Source organism: Myripristis murdjan, chromosome 7 (genome assembly GCF_902150065.1).
Source record: "Myripristis murdjan chromosome 7, fMyrMur1.1, whole genome shotgun sequence".
Taxonomy (NCBI): Eukaryota; Metazoa; Chordata; class Actinopteri; order Holocentriformes; family Holocentridae; genus Myripristis; species Myripristis murdjan.
This window is the reverse complement of record NC_043986.1, coordinates 8504526-8521797: the sequence shown is the minus strand read 5'-3', so window position 1 is coordinate 8521797 and position 17272 is coordinate 8504526. Positions and strand designations below refer to the sequence as shown.

The window sequence follows — 17272 nt, the reverse complement described above, 5'->3', positions numbered from 1 at the left end:
ATGTTTTTAATGGCTGTTCAGTGAGGAGGGTGTGTTCACTGATGACACATCTATCTGCTTTTTTTTTTAAAACTGATGGAGACGTCATCTTTTGTTTAGCCAAAGGTATTGATGGAGGCATTTCACAACATTGTGCCACACTAGTGAGAGACAGTGCATACGCTATGCCTTAATGATCTTTTTTTGTTTTTTAGCCAGCAGCAATGCAACATGCCATCCATATTGGTGATCAAATTCTGACACAGTTACATCAGAGGAATAACAAAGCAAAGCAGTCGGACAGACAGCTCTCCGTCACATTCCTGTCAGCACGGTGATGGATCAGCCTAATTTGATTCAAATGCGCCACATGCAGTAAGGAACTGTCTGCGGTCCCAATGCAGGTCAGATGCAAGATAAACGTGTGCAGCGTGCTCGGACGACCTGGGAGTGAGAAAGTGTTGACATATGGATATATGAGATACATATGAAATAATAAGGAAGCCTTGGGTGGCCCTTGGATGGCTCTGTGGTGGAAACCAGACTAATGGAACAGATACTGTTAGTGCCAAAGGTTTTTTTTTTTTTTTTTTTTTTTTTTTTAAGGAATTTCAGGCCAGACTGGGCTCTGTGCTCAGACCTGCAGGGTTCAAATTTGTGTCCCAGCATGCAGCTCTGCCATCCGGCTGCACTGTAAAGCCTCTGTACGTCTTTTGAGCCGCACAGGGAGGCTCTCTGTAAAACCACTCGGCTCAGTGGCAGCCTCTGCCGTGTCTCACACTTGGAGCCATTACAGAAAGACGATTTAAAATGGAATTAATGAAGGGAGCCCTTTAAACACAGACTTGTGGCTCGCTCATTTTCACCATCGGCCTCCAGAAGGCAGCCCAGTGTGCCAGCACGCCGGGCCCAGCAGGAGGGGTTCAAACTGGGCATGAGGACAGAGGAAGGCAGGGTCCTGGCACGGGGCTGTGTCATGAGAAAAAAGAGACAACAGGGTGAGAGAGCGCCAACTGTTGAGATGGAGGTGTGTGTGTGAGTGTGTGTGTGTGCATATATGTGCACTGCAGCATGTTTGTTCTTTTTCTTTTTCTGGTCACTTGTCAGGGGTCGCTGAAGCTGCCCGCGTGTGTGCGTGCTTGGATGTGTGTGCGCTGGTCGTTGTGTGTGTTCACCTTGGTGTCCCGTCAATTTGTGCGTCCCTCGCCATCTGTCATCCTCAGTGTGGTTTTAGGGTTAGGCCGAGGGACTGGGTTTTATGGCACAACATGGAAAACAGTGCATATCTTACTCTGCTTGGACAAAGTCAAAGTGACACCAACACCAACAAGCTTTCGAGGTACCCATGAGCAAAGCACTTTAGCCTCAAAGACTGTTGGTGCTGCTGAGAGGCCAGAAAAAGAGGAGTGCAGCGAGGACGCCTGCTCACACCGCCCTGTTCTGAATAAAGTTAAAATGTGATTTCGTCAACGTTTGTAACTGCTGGAGAGTAAATTATTGGGTTATGGTGTGTTCAATTCCCTCCGGATTTTAAGTTTCGTCCAGCAATTTCTAAATCCTGTGCTCCTGCTGACTAGTTTATGATGGTGGAGGTGATGAAAGTTTTTCCACTGTAGAAAAAAATGTAAAAAAAAAAGTTGTTCCCCCCCAGGCGATGAAATCAGCAAGAGAGGTGCAAATCCTCAAAGTGTGATAAATCTTGGCACTGTCATCAGCCAAATGAGGGCAATATAATTAAAAGTCCATATTTTAGACTTTCAAAACGCTGCACCACTGATCCGACTGAGGGCCTTTTTTTGAGCATCAGCATCCTTTTTTAATTGTTTTCGGTTTTAAATAGTTTTCTTTAAGTTAAAATCAACTCATCTTTTCTGACATCCACCCTTTGCTGTCGCCTGATAGTTTCCCATCCACACTCATTGACTCGACATTTCTGCTGTTTATGGACGTTTTGTCACAGCTGCTGTATTTTAGCCAGTCAGATAATGGCGGTAACTTCGATTAATGCATGAAGCAGCAGCAGGATCAAAATTAAAGGCAGAGTAAGTAGGATTTCTTGGCTGGAGTTTTTAAACACAGCATCCAAAGTTCATTTCCAAGGATGGACCCAAACTGTAAAGTTGCCCCACTGGCACCTACCTGTTCAACAGAGAAGCCAGCGCCGTGTCACTCCTCTTCCTCCTCCTTCTCCTCCTCCTCTCCCTCAGTTCTTACCAGCGGGTGAAAGCCAAACTCCAGGTTCACGAGCTCGGTCTGCTTGGATCGTTTCGCCTCGCCGGATTTGCTTTATTCTGCGGTCTGTGATTTTTGTAGCTTCCTGTTGGACGTCGTGCTATTGATCTTGTGCCTCGCTGCGCTGTGATTGGCTGGGAGCTACACACCCGCTGCCCAAAGGCAGAGCCGCCCAGAAGAGTCTCGAGCTCAGCAAAAGAGGAAAAAGCAGTTGTAGGGCAGAGTCTCTGCAGACACACACACACACACACACACACACACACACACACACACACACACACACACACACACACAGATTATTTTTAGATTGTTTTTAGGAAAATCCTTCTTATTCTGCCTTTAACTTTTGATAGTGGAAAATTCTGTGTTAGTTAAAAAAGTGTTTTATATTTACCTGGTTTAGTTCAGATGTAGCCTTGATGATGGATCTCATTACTAATTAGCCCAAAAGGAGCTCGCATCAATCAATCAATCAATCAATCAATCAATCAATCAATCAATCAAACTTTATTTATAGAGCACTTTTCATACCAAAGGAGCAGCCCAAAGTGCTTTACATAAAAACAATACAACAAACAACAGACACAAGATATATCCCCCCTTCTCCCACACATAAGTAGACACACACACACACACACACACACACACACACACACACACACACACACACACACACACACACATTTAAAAACACTGTGGAAACGCTATCCTACACTCGCCACTTTGAAGTGAGGAAACACTAGAGAGAAGATAACCAATATAGACTAAAATTCAGTAAATATCTAAAAAATAAAAGTAATGAATAAATACACTTCAGTTAAAAACTTGAAAAATGGTAAAAACAATCAAATAAATAAAATTCAGTCTAAAAAGGTAAAATAAATAAATAAACAAGTCAATAACAAAATAGATAAAATTCAGTTAAGAACCAGAGTTAAAGGTTGAAAGTAATAAATAAATTAAAATGTAGTAAAATAAAATTTAGTTAAAAGCCATACTAAAAAGGTTTGCTTTTAAAAACGTCCACATTCATGTGAGCAACATTTTTCACTTGTTTCTTTTGTCCCAGAAACAACAAGAGCCGTGCAGTTTCTCACCACTGCACCGTTCCTCTGCCTGAACGTGGTGTCTATGTGTTTGTGTGTGTGTGTGTGTGTGTGTGTGTGTGTGTGTAAGCCCAATAAAACCGTCTTTTCAAGTAGTCAGTGTCTGCTCTCCTCTGCGGGGATCCTGTCCATTTATTTAACCAGCCGCTAGCCGGTCTGGAACACACAGCCTTCTGTTTGTCTGACCTCTCTCCTGGGGACGGAGGTCGCGACCCCTCGGACTGGACTCTGGGTGGGATGACCTTTGACCTTCTAGGTGTTTCATCTCCGTTTGGGGCAGACATGTTCTCTCTCTCTCTCTCTTTTTTTTTTTTCTGTCTCACGCTTATCGTCTCTCGTTTCTTTTTTTTCCACAATATTGAAGAAATTCTGCCTTTTTCCATTTGGCTTGTCTAATTTGTGACATCATAATTCACAAAGCAATACTTGGATACGCTATTTTATATGTCTCTCGAGTCAGAGTTTCTGTCTGCCTCTGTGGTTCTCTCTCTCACACACACACACACACTTCTACAATCATACACACACACACACTGGAGTCCCCACGGTGAATGACACAGCTGCCTGAGCAGTGTCAGAGACATGAAAATAAACCACCATATTTCAGTGACAGCATACGAAGAACCAGGCCACACACACTCACACACACACCCACACACACATATACACATACATACACATACACACATACCCTCAAATATAAACCAAAAAGCTCACACATGTAAATATGCAGAGATACAGACAGGAACACACACACACTCATGATGAAAGACGTGCACGTATAAACACACGAATGTGGAGAAAGACACGCAGGCTGATGCACGCAGGGAAGTAGACATTCACACACACACACACACACACACACACAAGCAGAGCCGTACTGCAGACTGGAGCAGTTTGCATGTTCCAGTTGTTGGTAGCGGCCAAGTGAGTTGCTCAGCTCTGCGTTCTGGCGTTTGGTGAACAACCTGTTAAGTAAGTTATTTCCTCTCACCGTCACAGCGAGGCTCAGTGACAGGCTTCATCAGCGTCACGACACACAGACCGCTCTGTGAGGCGGCGGAGAAAAGCAATAACTGTCCTCGGCTCGGCCAACGGGACCGAAACAGTGAGGAGAAAACCTGAAAGATCGAGAGCGTAGTGAAACTGCGATGGCTCATAAATCAGCCGTATATGTTGTGTTTCCTTTGGATCAAAGCCCCGAACGCCAGAGACGAACAAAGCCTCTTTCTCTTCTACTCTTATTTTACACGATCTGCCCGTCTTTCTTTCCCGTCTCTTGATGGTTTGCTCTACGTTGTCGGCCCTTTTTTTTATTTTTCTCTACTGGTAAGATAAAGTTTCATTAAAGGAAGATCAAAAGTCTCTCGTCGCATCATCTCTCAGTCCTCCTCTTTTGCCGAGTTTTTAATATATTCCTTGTTTAGAGTGTATATATTGCTTGCTGCTGTTTATCATCTGTTTATACTGTAAATTTGCACATTGCCCACATCTATGCACATTGTATACATCGATGCACACTGTTTTTTTTTGTTTTTTTGCACATTGGGTACTTAGATCTTTAGATCTCGAGTGTCATCTTTTATTCTTTATTTTTTATTTATTTAATCTTGTACTCTGTGGATACTGCTGAAAACTGTGAATTTCCTTCGGGATGAATAAAGTATCTATCTATCTATCTATCTATCGAGTAATGTGGAAGAATCCTCTGAGAGAGGGCTCGGAGGACAGAGATGAAAACTGGATGAAAATAGAAAGACTAATGAGGGAACAGAGGACGGAGAAAGGCAGAGAAAGACAAGATGAAAAAAAAAAAAAGGAGAGCGGGCTTCCCACGCTGTTGCCACAGAGACAGATGAAGGGGTGAGAGCAGGAGTAATCAGTTGACGGACGGCGGAGCGGCGGAGGAGGCCAAGTTCAACATCGACCCGGACGAGCGCGAGATTGGGGTGGAAATTCACGGTGAAAACAGCCATGAAATCTGTTTTGATCTCATGTCGGCGCGATACGTCCGTCCCGATCCCCCCAAACGATGCAATTAGCGGCGGCGGGACGGCTGCGGGTGGCGTCTTGGCTTTCGGTTTGGCGCTGAGGGTTTTCAGCGCTCATGTAGGCCGCCGCCTCAACATCTATCCCGTGTCAAAATGTCCGAGGGAGGACGGAGAGGAAGGCGCAGAGGAAGAGGAGAGGCTGGAAGGCTCCCGGGTGCACAAAGAGGTGGATGTCTGCTTAGTTTAACTCAGCGGGAGAGAGGAAGAAACAACTCATTTCATTGTGACCGGGCGGCCGAGCTGGAAAAGAGTACTGCAAACTGCTGCTCATGTGCTGATACTCTGCTGATGTTTTACTCAAGAACACGTAAAGAAAAGAAAAACTGCAGTGTTTTCAGGCAAAATCCCCTTTTTTCTGACTTCCCCAGAATGAGATAAGACGCCCGATACCATTTTCGTCCATATATGTCCGTCCAGTGGTTCAGATCCTGTGTAGCGTTTTGGGTTATCGCAGCCAAAAAGTAGAACCAAAAAAGGAGAAGCCGATCCCTCTTCTCATCTTTTCCCGACTGAGCTTTTATTGTGAAAGGTTCCACACATAGGTCACTGATCATTTGTTCTCTGAAATGGATGTGATTTAAAATGCGGTGAAGTATAACACTCTAACCATAAAATTACTGACTTAAAAAAAAAAAAAAATACACAAAAAAGTACAAGTACACAAATAGCTGCTCAATTACAGTTACACAAGTAAATGTAATTAGTTCCCTCTCCATCTGCTGGGCCGTGTGGTCTCACTTTTCCCTCCTCATCATTAAAACTGGGATTAGGATTAGGTTTTGTTAAGGATTAAGATTAAGCACGCAGCCGTTTGGGTTAATTTGGGCCATAAGGAATCAATGTCATCAGTAAAAATGTGTAGAGAATAATAGAAATACAGAAATACTGTTGTGTGTGTGTGCACATGCCTGTCTGTCTGCAGTTACATATGTGTATTTAGGTATATGTATATATTGCCATTTATATCTGTGTGTGTGTGTGTGTGTGTGTGTGTCAGTAGTCAGTTGTCTCAGTGGCTTAGCCGTGGGGGTCCTGATGTGTTTGGCTTGGCACAGCCGAGTACAAAGTGACCTGGATGTCTCTCTCTCTCTCTGTCTGTCTCTCTTGGAGTGTGTGTGTGTGTGTGTGTGTGTGTGTGTGCCACTAGACTCTCCAGATCGCAGCATTTTTGTGTATTTGTTTTGGCAGAGTTTTGGCCAAAGTGACGCTGACCCTCTAATCAGCTGCACAGGCAGCAGCACCCTTCCCCTGGATCATAATGAGATAACACAGACACACACACACACACACACACACACACACACACACACACACACAGGCACAAACACACAACCTCATACATATAGTAAAAGTGCAGAATGACAAATTCACTGACCTAGAACGACACATACACACACGGACACTGAATATGCACACACACACACACACACACATACACACACACACACACACACACACACACACACACACACACACACACACACACACAGATACAGAGCAGCAGGCAAAGCGGTGACGGGCACCAAAGCGACTGGAGGTGCTGAAAGATTAAAGATGACTAATGAGCGAGCCAAAAGTTCCCGTCATAGAAAAAGATGGAAAGCGGGAAACAGCTGGAGAGACGGGAGAGGAAGTCCAAGATACAGAGAGAAGGACGGACAGATAAGACAGAGAGAGAGAGAGAGAGAGAGAGAGAGAGAGAGAGAGAGAGAGAGAGAGAGAGAGAGAGAGAGGGAGCTCGTTTACAAAATGCTCTGTATCCATTTTAGGAAAAAAAAAAAAAGACAAATCTCAAGTTTATTATTCAGTTTCTCTAAAGTGATAAAGCGTCCCGGCTGTCCTGTAGCTGTCATTTTCTCAGTGAAGGACTTCAGTGACCCAGAATCTTTGTAAAACTAGGATCAGTAGTATTCTTGTTTTATTCTTCCGACAGCAATTGTTTCATCAAGTACCGCTTTTCGTACTGAACGTCCAAACGTCAGAAGGCGCAGCGCAGATACATGTGGTACAACTTAGAAAACAATCAATCAAAATCATTCCTGGCACGGAGGAAAGTGAAAATGACAAATGAAATCCATATACATCATATTCAGGGATCGGAAAAGAAAACATGTTTTTGTTTGGTTTTTGTTTCTTTTTTTTTTTTTTCCCTGTAACCTGTCAGATCAAAAAGTAGAACAGACTTTTGGACAAGAGCCAACAGCTTACGCCGGGGCGAGGCTGGAGGGAAAATAAGGAGAGGGTCAAAGTCTGCTATTCAGGAACTGATCATTGTCTGAAATCTCAAGTATGTGTGTGTGTGTGTGTGTGTGTGTGTGTGTGTGAGACAGGCAGGGAAGTTTTCCTGAAAAGGGCCGTAAAAACCAAGGAAATTCAGTCGTATTGTTATCATGAGATCAGTGGGATGTGATTCACGCTATTATTGTCTTTGTTCACGTCCATGTCACCATGTGGCATGGAAGTGAACACACACACACACAATCCTTTACGCACTCACTGTATCATTCAAAGCCTCTATAAAAATTCAAAACTCTACATGTGCATCAAATAAAAATTTAAAACAAAAAAAACAAAAAATCTGATCTTTTCCCTTATTTCCTGAACTGCTTTGGAGGTGCCAGACGTCTTTTTTGTTTCTGACAGTAGCAATTTGCTCTGGCCGCGTTACTCCGCGTGTGCGTTTGCGCCGGTTCACGTACAACAGTGTAACGAGCGTGGGTGTGTGCGCTGTCCGCTGTGTTTCTCAGAGTATTTTTATCCGGCTGATTTCAATGTCATCATCTCCCCTGTGTGCGCCGCTCGGTCCCGGGCTCTCCCTCTCTGCAACAATACTCCATTGTCTACCGGAGGAACAGACACTGAGACGGCCAGAGTTCACTGGAAGGACACTTAAATCAGTAATATGGGCTTGGATCAAACACTACTAGGCCTTAGGTCCCTGTCGACCTCGATTCGTTTTTATTCGCTGGGAAGCAGATCTGAATTTGCACCGATCACACCCAAAATGTGCTGGAAGAGAGAGCCTGGTACACTGAATTAGTTGAAGTGGGAGTAGACAGGCAGGAAACAAAAGCCCTTTGTCTAATCTGGCCCTCTTTGGTGCCGTTTTTGACGGGACCAATCACACAAATCAAGGATGTGGCCAGACCAACTGGCCTGAATGAATAAATGAATAAAAAAGTCCATTAGAAACTGAATATTTTCTTCAGTCAGCTCTTTACTGCCATTGTCACATGAACAATCCCTGACGATTTCTTTCTTTTTTTTGTATTATTATTCTGTAAGTGGTATCCTGCTTGGTGCCGAGCATTCGTTGCTGTAGTGTTTCCGCACTGCATTTCCCAGAAATCACCTGTCAGTCAAATCGTGTGTGCAGGACTGGGAGGTCTTTCCTTCAAGTGCATGTCGGAAACATCATATTTACTGTGTTTACAATTTGCAGCATATGAGCATGTCTGCGACTGGGCTAGTATTTAGATCGAGTTTCCAAGTTGTGACATCTCATGCTCATGGTGGAAAAAACAGTGCAGTCATCAGGAAAAAAAAAAAAAATCAAGAATACGTTGATGTCATGTCTTTTCTGTGCCATGGTGTGAAATGACTAAATAACGTTCGCTCAGTAATATTAGCAAACATTTGCTAATGTTTCTTAGCGTTAACCATGACCACTTCCTAACCCTAACCAAGCAGTTTTGGTGGCTAACGAAGCAAATGAAAGTGGCACAGTTGCTAAGAAGCTAATATTAGCTCCTGTTGGTGCATGAGTGAACATTAACAGTCACATACTGTTGATGCAGGCTCCACCACATTGGTTTTGAATCTAAATGTTGGTAGATTTTTGGTTCAGAAAGGATATTTCAAAGCATTTGTTGCTTGCAGAAATTTAAAATGACAATATTTTGCTAACTGAGTTGGGAAAAAAAGCATTTGCTTTCTATTTTGGCGGGAAAATCTCTGCTGTTCATTTTGTTGCCAAAGTAGAAAGCAGCTTTGTTTGGTCTTTGCAGCCTTTATTACCCACTAAAAAATACCTTTCTGTGCTCATCCCTGATTGATTCTTACACATTGTTTTGCTTATATTATAGACTGAATGACTTGAATGCCATCCAAATCAGAAGTTTGTACTTCCAGTATCGGGTGTACAAGCTTCCAGTGTGCACTTGACGGTTGATTTTTTTCTTTTTTCTGCAGATTTTCTGTGGGTGCAGTTTGAGTTTCTGTAGTTTGTCAGTTCAGACATGTTGGCCATCGCTGCTCATGCTAACTGCGCAGTTCTCCCTCTGTTTATTCCAAACAAAGCAGAAAAACGCATCACTTCCTGTCCACCAAGAGATTTTTCCCAGGAAAAAAGTGCCAGACAGTGGGAGTTTGGGAACAGCAAATGTACAAGCTTTCCTGAACAGGATATAGGCTGAATAGCAGCTGGCGAGAGAGACGCGAAACAAATGTTTTGGATTATTGCTCGAAAGGTTCACTTGGTCAGTCGTGTGTTGATTTAATTTTGCTACTCAGACTTAGGATGTTGAAATCTGGTAATAAATCTTCTGAATAATTAAAAATATACATTTCAACAGGAAACTAAGAATTCGTTCTCCATTCCTGAAAAGTTTTCAATTCTTTGATATGCAGTTTGTGTTTGATGACAGTATTATGTACTTCTCTGGGTGCTTTTATTACCTCCTGGCCGCGCGATCGACAGCTCAGCTCCCCAGAGGACATCTGAACAGGGAACTGGATCGAAAATGGGCCTCGACTCTGGCATCGACTCCGCCGCTCGATTTCTCCATTTCTCATGCGGTGTCCTAGTTCTCAGACAGACACAAAGTTCACCGGAGGGACAAATAAATCTAAAACATGGGTCGAAATTGATACCGGCTCCTGGCTTCCCCTCTCCACCTGGACAATCCAACAGAGAGGCGACAGAGCAGCCCTGTGGTTAGCGAGGTCGCCCTCTTCTTAAGAACACCTGGGGGTCAATCCCCACGTGGCCATCGCTGTCGAAGTATCTCTGAGTAACATACTTAACCACCAGTGTTTCTGGGAGGCCGGCTGACCCGTGTCCAAACCGAGAACATTTCCCCACTGGAGGAATGATAAGTATATTAGATCCAATCAAATCTTAGAGGGGAGACGATGAGAGACAGAAAACTTCGGAGAAACTTTAGTTGAGTGTGTAGGAGCCCTGCTCATCTGGTTTAAGTTGTAAAACACTTCCTTTTATTTAGGTTTGCTCATTTAACTTTGGTTTTCTGTAAGCACTGAGCCCAAACCACCTTAAAACTCCCTGTTTGTTTCCAGTATTACCTGTGTACCTCTGTATTCAGTAACAGTCTTGGGCTGCAGAGAACAATTTTTACACCACGGTCTGGGTGAATACTGGTTTCTGATTGGCCGTCAGGTGTGCGTTAAAATCGCACATCGCACACGTAGTTCGGCTCAAGTTTAACCACCGTTCTAAATTCATCTGCTTCCCAACGTGTAACCATAGCAACATGAAAAAGCACAGCTGTCAAAAGTTATCGACTTGACAAACTAACAACCAAAAAACACCAATAATTAAAATGAACAGCCATCAAAATTATAACTGATTAATTTTCTGGTAGTGTCTGCGTGTCTCCATTTTTTGGAGGTTATTGATTGCTTGTTTCCGGTAAAGAGCAGAAAATGTGAAGTTGATCCATATTTTACCATTTTACTGCTGATATGGTATAATAAGTCTTGGATTTGGGTCCAAGATTTGATTATTCTAAGAAATCCCTGCATTCATGGGTGACTTTTTCTGACTATAACTGTGTTGTTCTTGTTTTTTTTTTTTCTTTCCCTTTTCTTTTCCATCTCTAGCATGCGTTTAGCATGGACCCAGTGAACGTGGAGAATGGCCGGGGGAAGGTTCCTCATGACCCCAGCCTCCCCTTTGCAAGCACCTTCAGTGGTAAGTCTCATATTTTTCTGCCTGTAATAGGACCGGGTCATCTGGCTTGTATTAGTTGTACGTTTTAGCCCAAAACTTTGAGAAACTCAGGAAATACGACACAATCCATTTTCTAGGCAGCTCTCGTGGTTGAACGAAAGAAGATTCCACCAAATGAACATTTGCAATGACTGTCACTCTGCAAAAAAAAAAAAAAAAATGTAATAGAAATAGTCACGAGTTGAGCCCACCCTGACAAAGCTTTCAAATTAGCATTGTCTTTTTTTTTTTTTTGGCCTTGTATTACAGTAACTTGTCACATTTAACTGCATCGAATGCCATACAAAGATACTCTTTATTTTCTGAACCTTTCACCTTTCATCATCAGCCTCTTCCATGTTTTGAAATGATAATAGCCCTGCTAAATAGCGACTAGGGAAAACGTCTTTGGCGCTGGAATTGACACACACACACACACACACACACACACACACACACACACACACACACACACACACACACACACATTTTCTTGCACTGTGCTGACTGGGTTAAATAGTTGGGGCGTTCCTCTCTGCATGTCATTAGGTATTTAGCTTGTGAAATACCTCTGATTTATAACAGTGACAGGCAATCCTGAGAGCCACTGAGGGTGAAGGTGTGTGTGCATGTGTGTATCTGTGTGTGTGTGTGTGTGTGTGCATCACGCTACCTCACCTCGTTCCACTGCAGCTGGGTGTCTTCAACTTTAGAAACCCATATGTACTGTCCCATAATGCACGGTATCTGGCAGGAGGACTCACGCTTAGAGCCAAGTCCTCAGCAGCTCTGACCTCAGCACAGCTCAACACACACAAAGGTATCGAGGAGCGCCAATACACACGCTGAGAGGGAGAGACAGGTAGGCCGACACACACTGATAAAAACACAGACACACAAGTCAAGTGGGAGGCAGAGAGGCGCAGAGGCCCTGAAGGGGTTTGTTTTGCAATACCGAGTGGCTGTGTAGCATACGGCTTATTGCACGGCTACTTTTGATAGAAAATATTAATTTGACCCAAATTTTGGATGATTTTATCAACCTCCAAGACTCCAAGGCTTTTATTTGCATCCACAGCTACATGCTGATACTTCTGCCTACTACACATTATATTCAAACTTTCTCCCCTGTTGTCCTTGGTTTTCTTTTCTTCTCTTGCTATAATTTGTAATTAGTTTTCTGCTTTGGTAGGTGTTGTTCTTACTGTCCTGATTTATGGTTGGATCAGATTTTCTTCCAGGAGCACTATGTTATTACGTGTTCAGAGGTCTTTTCCACGCCTCCCATTCACTGTCTATGTAAGCAGCCGTGCAATATGTTGTGTTTGGAGTCTCCTCATTTGCATAAAGTGGAGATTTAGGCTATTGGTGCAAATTTTGGGTGTCCAGCGTGACTTGCTGCCTCTGGAAACTCCCAAGAAACTTTTAAGCTACCCACAGTCGATCTAAAATAAAGAAGAGATTCAACGGGAAAAAAAATTTGGTGAACTACTTTCGTAATGAAATCCGAGAGAGGACAACTCGTTAGTGAGGCGTTCATCCAATCGACTGCAGGAAGTGTTTGCTTGTTTACAGGAGAGGGCAGCTGTCAATCATCAGGAGTGGTCACGTCCATTAAGAGTCCAAAGCTGGGAAACGGTGTGACCCCTAGTGACAAACACACGACCCTGTGGACACAAAACATGATGTCAAACCTGCTTAATGTGTCCATCCACAGCGATGACTGTCTCAGTCCAGAGACACAACTTGAACGCTGTGATCAAACAAGCAGAACTCAAAATATATCCTGTGTTTTGGTTCGGGATCAGTTTGATCAAATTCAACTTTGTTTGCATCATCAACAACAAGTGAGAGGAATTCATCTTCATATCGACTGTATCACAAGGACGTTACAAAGACACACCAAACATGTAGTAAAAGGCTTGATGAGCATGCTCAGTCAGATTTATAGTGTACAAGTAGAAAATGGACCAGAAGAGGTCAAGTGTCTGAGGGCTTCTGGGTAGGAGCTCAGGCCCTTGAACTTAATCTGGGTTAATCTGTATGGGCCTAAACTGAGGTCAGGGTTAAGGACACGTCTGTCTGTCTGTCCGTCTGTAAGCAAACAGACATAGACACTTTGGAGCTCAGCATCCAAACATACCTCACTGTACATCAGGTGATGATGTTAATAACATCACATGCTAATTTTAATGTCGCTGCCTGGGATTACACTTTGCACTGCTGACCAGAGTCTCTGATTATATTGTGAATCCATTGATGACGGTGTCTTTGCACAAAGGATGAAAACTTTTGACTTAATTTGTGGAATACAGCCATAATCTGACAAAGGTTCAGCAGGGCAGCAGCTTCCTTCTATCTCTGTCTTGTTTATATTGGAAAACCCACACAGAAATCACTGAGGTCAACAGGGTTCAGGGTTTTGTAGCGAGTAAAGCAACCAGTCAGTGACCCTGACCTCCGACCTCCCTGTGGAATCCCCTTTCAGTGATCAATAAACGTACAAGCATATGTGTAATAAAAATGACAGAAAAAGCAAAAATGAATCCACCTTTCAGCGAGCACTGACCTCTGCTGCACGCCATCTGCTCTTTTCTGCTTCCGTGACCTTCTCTACTGTAAGTCTCATAAAGTAGACTGGCCTTGAACAGTTTTAAAATGCTGTAAAATAAGAGAAAGCAAGAGCCGCAGACAGAGATGGACACACAGAATAAGCAAACATACAGATAAAGAGGGAGCCAGATGTCGATGTGATAGCACAAGGTGGAGGAGGGAAAAAAAGGTCAAAATTTCTTCTTTTTTTGCAGAAAATTAAAAATAAAAAATGCACCGACAGGCCTTTTCGTCAGCTCTCAGCATTTCAGTAACCTGCACTCCCTGAGAGTTTTCTTTGATTTCTGCATTTAATCAGAAAATACACAGTAAAACCGTACATTTTCCCAAGCCCTGTCATCACCAATTACTGTGTCACGGCGTCTGTTTGTGTGCGCATGTGTCAGCGTGTTACATGCACTTTTGTTTGACTCTTGTCTGTGCTCGAGTGCAGGAGGATGTGTGTGTATCTAATAAACCTCACCTCAGCCCTGCGTTACTGTGATAAGAGGAATTATTTTACTCTCACTAAAACAATCTTTCAGGCTGTGGCCGGCGTCCAGAGCGGCTCAGATTATCGCCGCTGTGGGGAAAACAAAGCCAAACACACAATTGCAATTTTTTTTTTTTTTTTTTCCCACATTTCCTTTTTTCACTTGAATTGAAAGTTTAAACTCTCTTTTCGTGTGTTGAGTGAGTTTCATGACCCTCTGGCCCTTGAAGCCTGTTGAAAACCATCTGTGTAATTTCAAAAGCTCATACTGCACGCTTCACTGACGATAGTGTTGCTCTTGTCTTCATCCTTTACAAACTGTATCTAGCAAACGCGTTCAAGATTCAAGATTTTTATTCGTCACATGCATGATGTACGGGTACAGCAGCTGTGAAATGCGATTACAACAACTCCAGCACTGTGCAAGTAAAAAATAGATAAAAAATAAAATAAAAATAAAATAAAAAGTATATATAACACTCCTATCTACAATATACAACCTATGTACAATATACAACAATATACAATAAGTCCAAATAAGTACAAAAGAAAGGGAATCAAAGAAGAGTGAATGAATGGGAACGTGTTGCACCGATCGCCGTGATCATTGTATAATTTCCAGTTTTTAACAAATTTATGGCCTTGCATGATGCAACGCTCGACCCTGACGGAGAGATTGAACAGCTGTTGCGATGTTTCCACTCCAGCCGAATCTGGTGTCCTGCGATGATGAATAACCTGCACCGCTGCGCATTTTTGAGATGTGATGTCAGAAACTCTTGGGGGGAATTTGTGTGTGTTTTGCTTTTATTTGGAAGAAGATCCATTTTCGGAGCTGCTGAAATTGAAAGTGAGATGACTGCGGATGGGCCGTCCCGGCGGAGGATGTGAGACATGTGCGAGAGATCATGTTTCATGATTTCCCTCCCGCTCTGTTTGAAATCTGATTTGTTCTGCTTTTTTTTTCTTCTTTCTTCCTTCCCTCCCTCTCTCGGATGTGGACATTTGTGAAAATACATCTTTATTTCTCTATTTTTTGACAAAAAAAAACAGACAAAACAAAAAGCATCATCAAAAATGTGCCACAAGTCTCCACTGTAAAAGATGAGCAAGGAAGCTGAGGAATGACTGGAGCCGTGTTTTGACGACGACAAATTAAAAACGCAAGTGCAGATACGATTTAAAAGTTGTAATAATGTCCAAAACCGTGTATAAAACGAAAATCAGATGACAGAAACAAGGCAAGTAGACGACATATTCAAACAAACTGATGAAACTGAAGGTGAACATGAAGTCAGAGAGTTCACTGTGAGCATAAAGAAGCGAAGTGGTGGCATCAGTGATTTCACATCATAACATTTCCTCTGTTCATAACGCTGAAGGAAAACAGTGTTTTTAGGAAATTCCACTTTCCAAAAGTTGCATTGTCCATGACCAAAAAATGGCATTTACTTGTGGATCAGCACCTTCTAGATGTGGCCTCACTCTTTCTTCTGAATTGTATGCATTTTTTTGTCATCCTTCATTTCCTTATTGTTCATCTGTGCTCATCTTTTCTCCTCCTCCTCCTCGCTGTGTCCCAGGTGGGGAACTGTACACGGGGCTGACGGCAGACTTCCTGGGGAGGGACTCGGTGATCTTCAGGAGCATGGGAGGCCGCTCCACCATGAGGATAGAGACCGACCAGAAACTGCTGCACGGTACGGCCGCACGCATCCAACACAGAAATGACTCAATGTCCGATTTAATGTTCAGTCAAAGCACTAAGTCACTGTCATGAAGATATTTCTCCTGATATTTGATAGTAATGTAATTTTAACCCTTTGAAACCTGGACTGATGTCAGATGTCTTGTGGTTAAACGCTTGTTAAAGGTGTCTGGATGCAGAAACCTTTCAGAAACATTTAAACCTGTGAAACCGGAGCAAACTGGCTTGACTGTGGGAAAACTATTAGAAAGTGATCCAAAAATGAGGGGAAAATGTCCAGTAAACTATATTCATAATTATGATAATTATATTATATTTTAAATGATGTTACGAGAATAAAATATTCTCTTTTTTTGGTCAAATTTTCAGGTTTTTTTTTTGTTTTTTTTTTTTTAATTTTCAGGACTTGTGGCTAAATTTCAAGTCATTTTCTTGTCTGGTTTTTTTTTTTTTTTTTTTTTTTTTTTTTTTTACTTTTTTTTGGTCTTGTGTTTATTACTGGTTACAGGTTTTTGAAAAGAAATGAATTTGCTTAAAAAAAAAAACAAAAAAAAAAAACGATCATAACTGAGAAGACTGGCAGACCCCATTGTCGTCTGCACCGCGTTTTCCTGCATTTTATTGTGTTTAATCTTTGTGCGCCGTGGGCTGGGTCCTGTGGAAAGTCTGCTGATTTCTTTATGGAATGAGGGGAGATTAAGGCACAGAACAGGAGAGGGCTGCTGTTTCTTCCAGCACAATGAAAACTTTCTCACAGCAGCAGACAGTGGAACAAATGAGAAGCCAATGGAAAAATCACTTCCAGCTTATCGTCTCGAGTAAAGACAAAGGGCACCCAGCTGCTCCAGGAGAAACGTGCTCTTAAAACTGTAAAGCTGCAGTTCGAGGTCACCTCAAATGACTTTCTTACAGTAATATTGCCAAATGCTACACAAGACCTTTAAAATGTTAAAATCTCCGTCCTCCTCTGCAGACCCGAAGTTCGTCGCCGCTCACCTCATCCCCGACAACGATGACAGAGACAACGACAAGGTGTACTTCTTCTTCACGGAGAAGGCCATGGAGGCGGGCGACAGGGAGGGGGCCATACACACACGAGTCGGACGAGTGTGTGCGGTGAGACACTGTTTGGCTGCACTTTAATCCAGATGATGAACTCAG

General features: G+C 42.8%; 1 protein-coding gene across 1 annotated transcript in view; it reads left to right on the top strand.

Moving 5' to 3' along the window:
* The window catches only part of sema3bl (sema domain, immunoglobulin domain (Ig), short basic domain, secreted, (semaphorin) 3bl), a gene marked incomplete at its 5' end in the record, with an annotated part of 65597 nt that overhangs the window by 27571 nt on the left and 20754 nt on the right, over window positions 1-17272 (top strand). The window contains 3 exons of the mRNA XM_030056334.1: window positions 11210-11300; window positions 15987-16103; window positions 17085-17227. Of these exons, the coding sequence (XP_029912194.1) occupies window positions 11210-11300; window positions 15987-16103; window positions 17085-17227 (351 nt within the window). The remainder of the gene's footprint in view (window positions 1-11209; window positions 11301-15986; window positions 16104-17084; window positions 17228-17272) is intronic.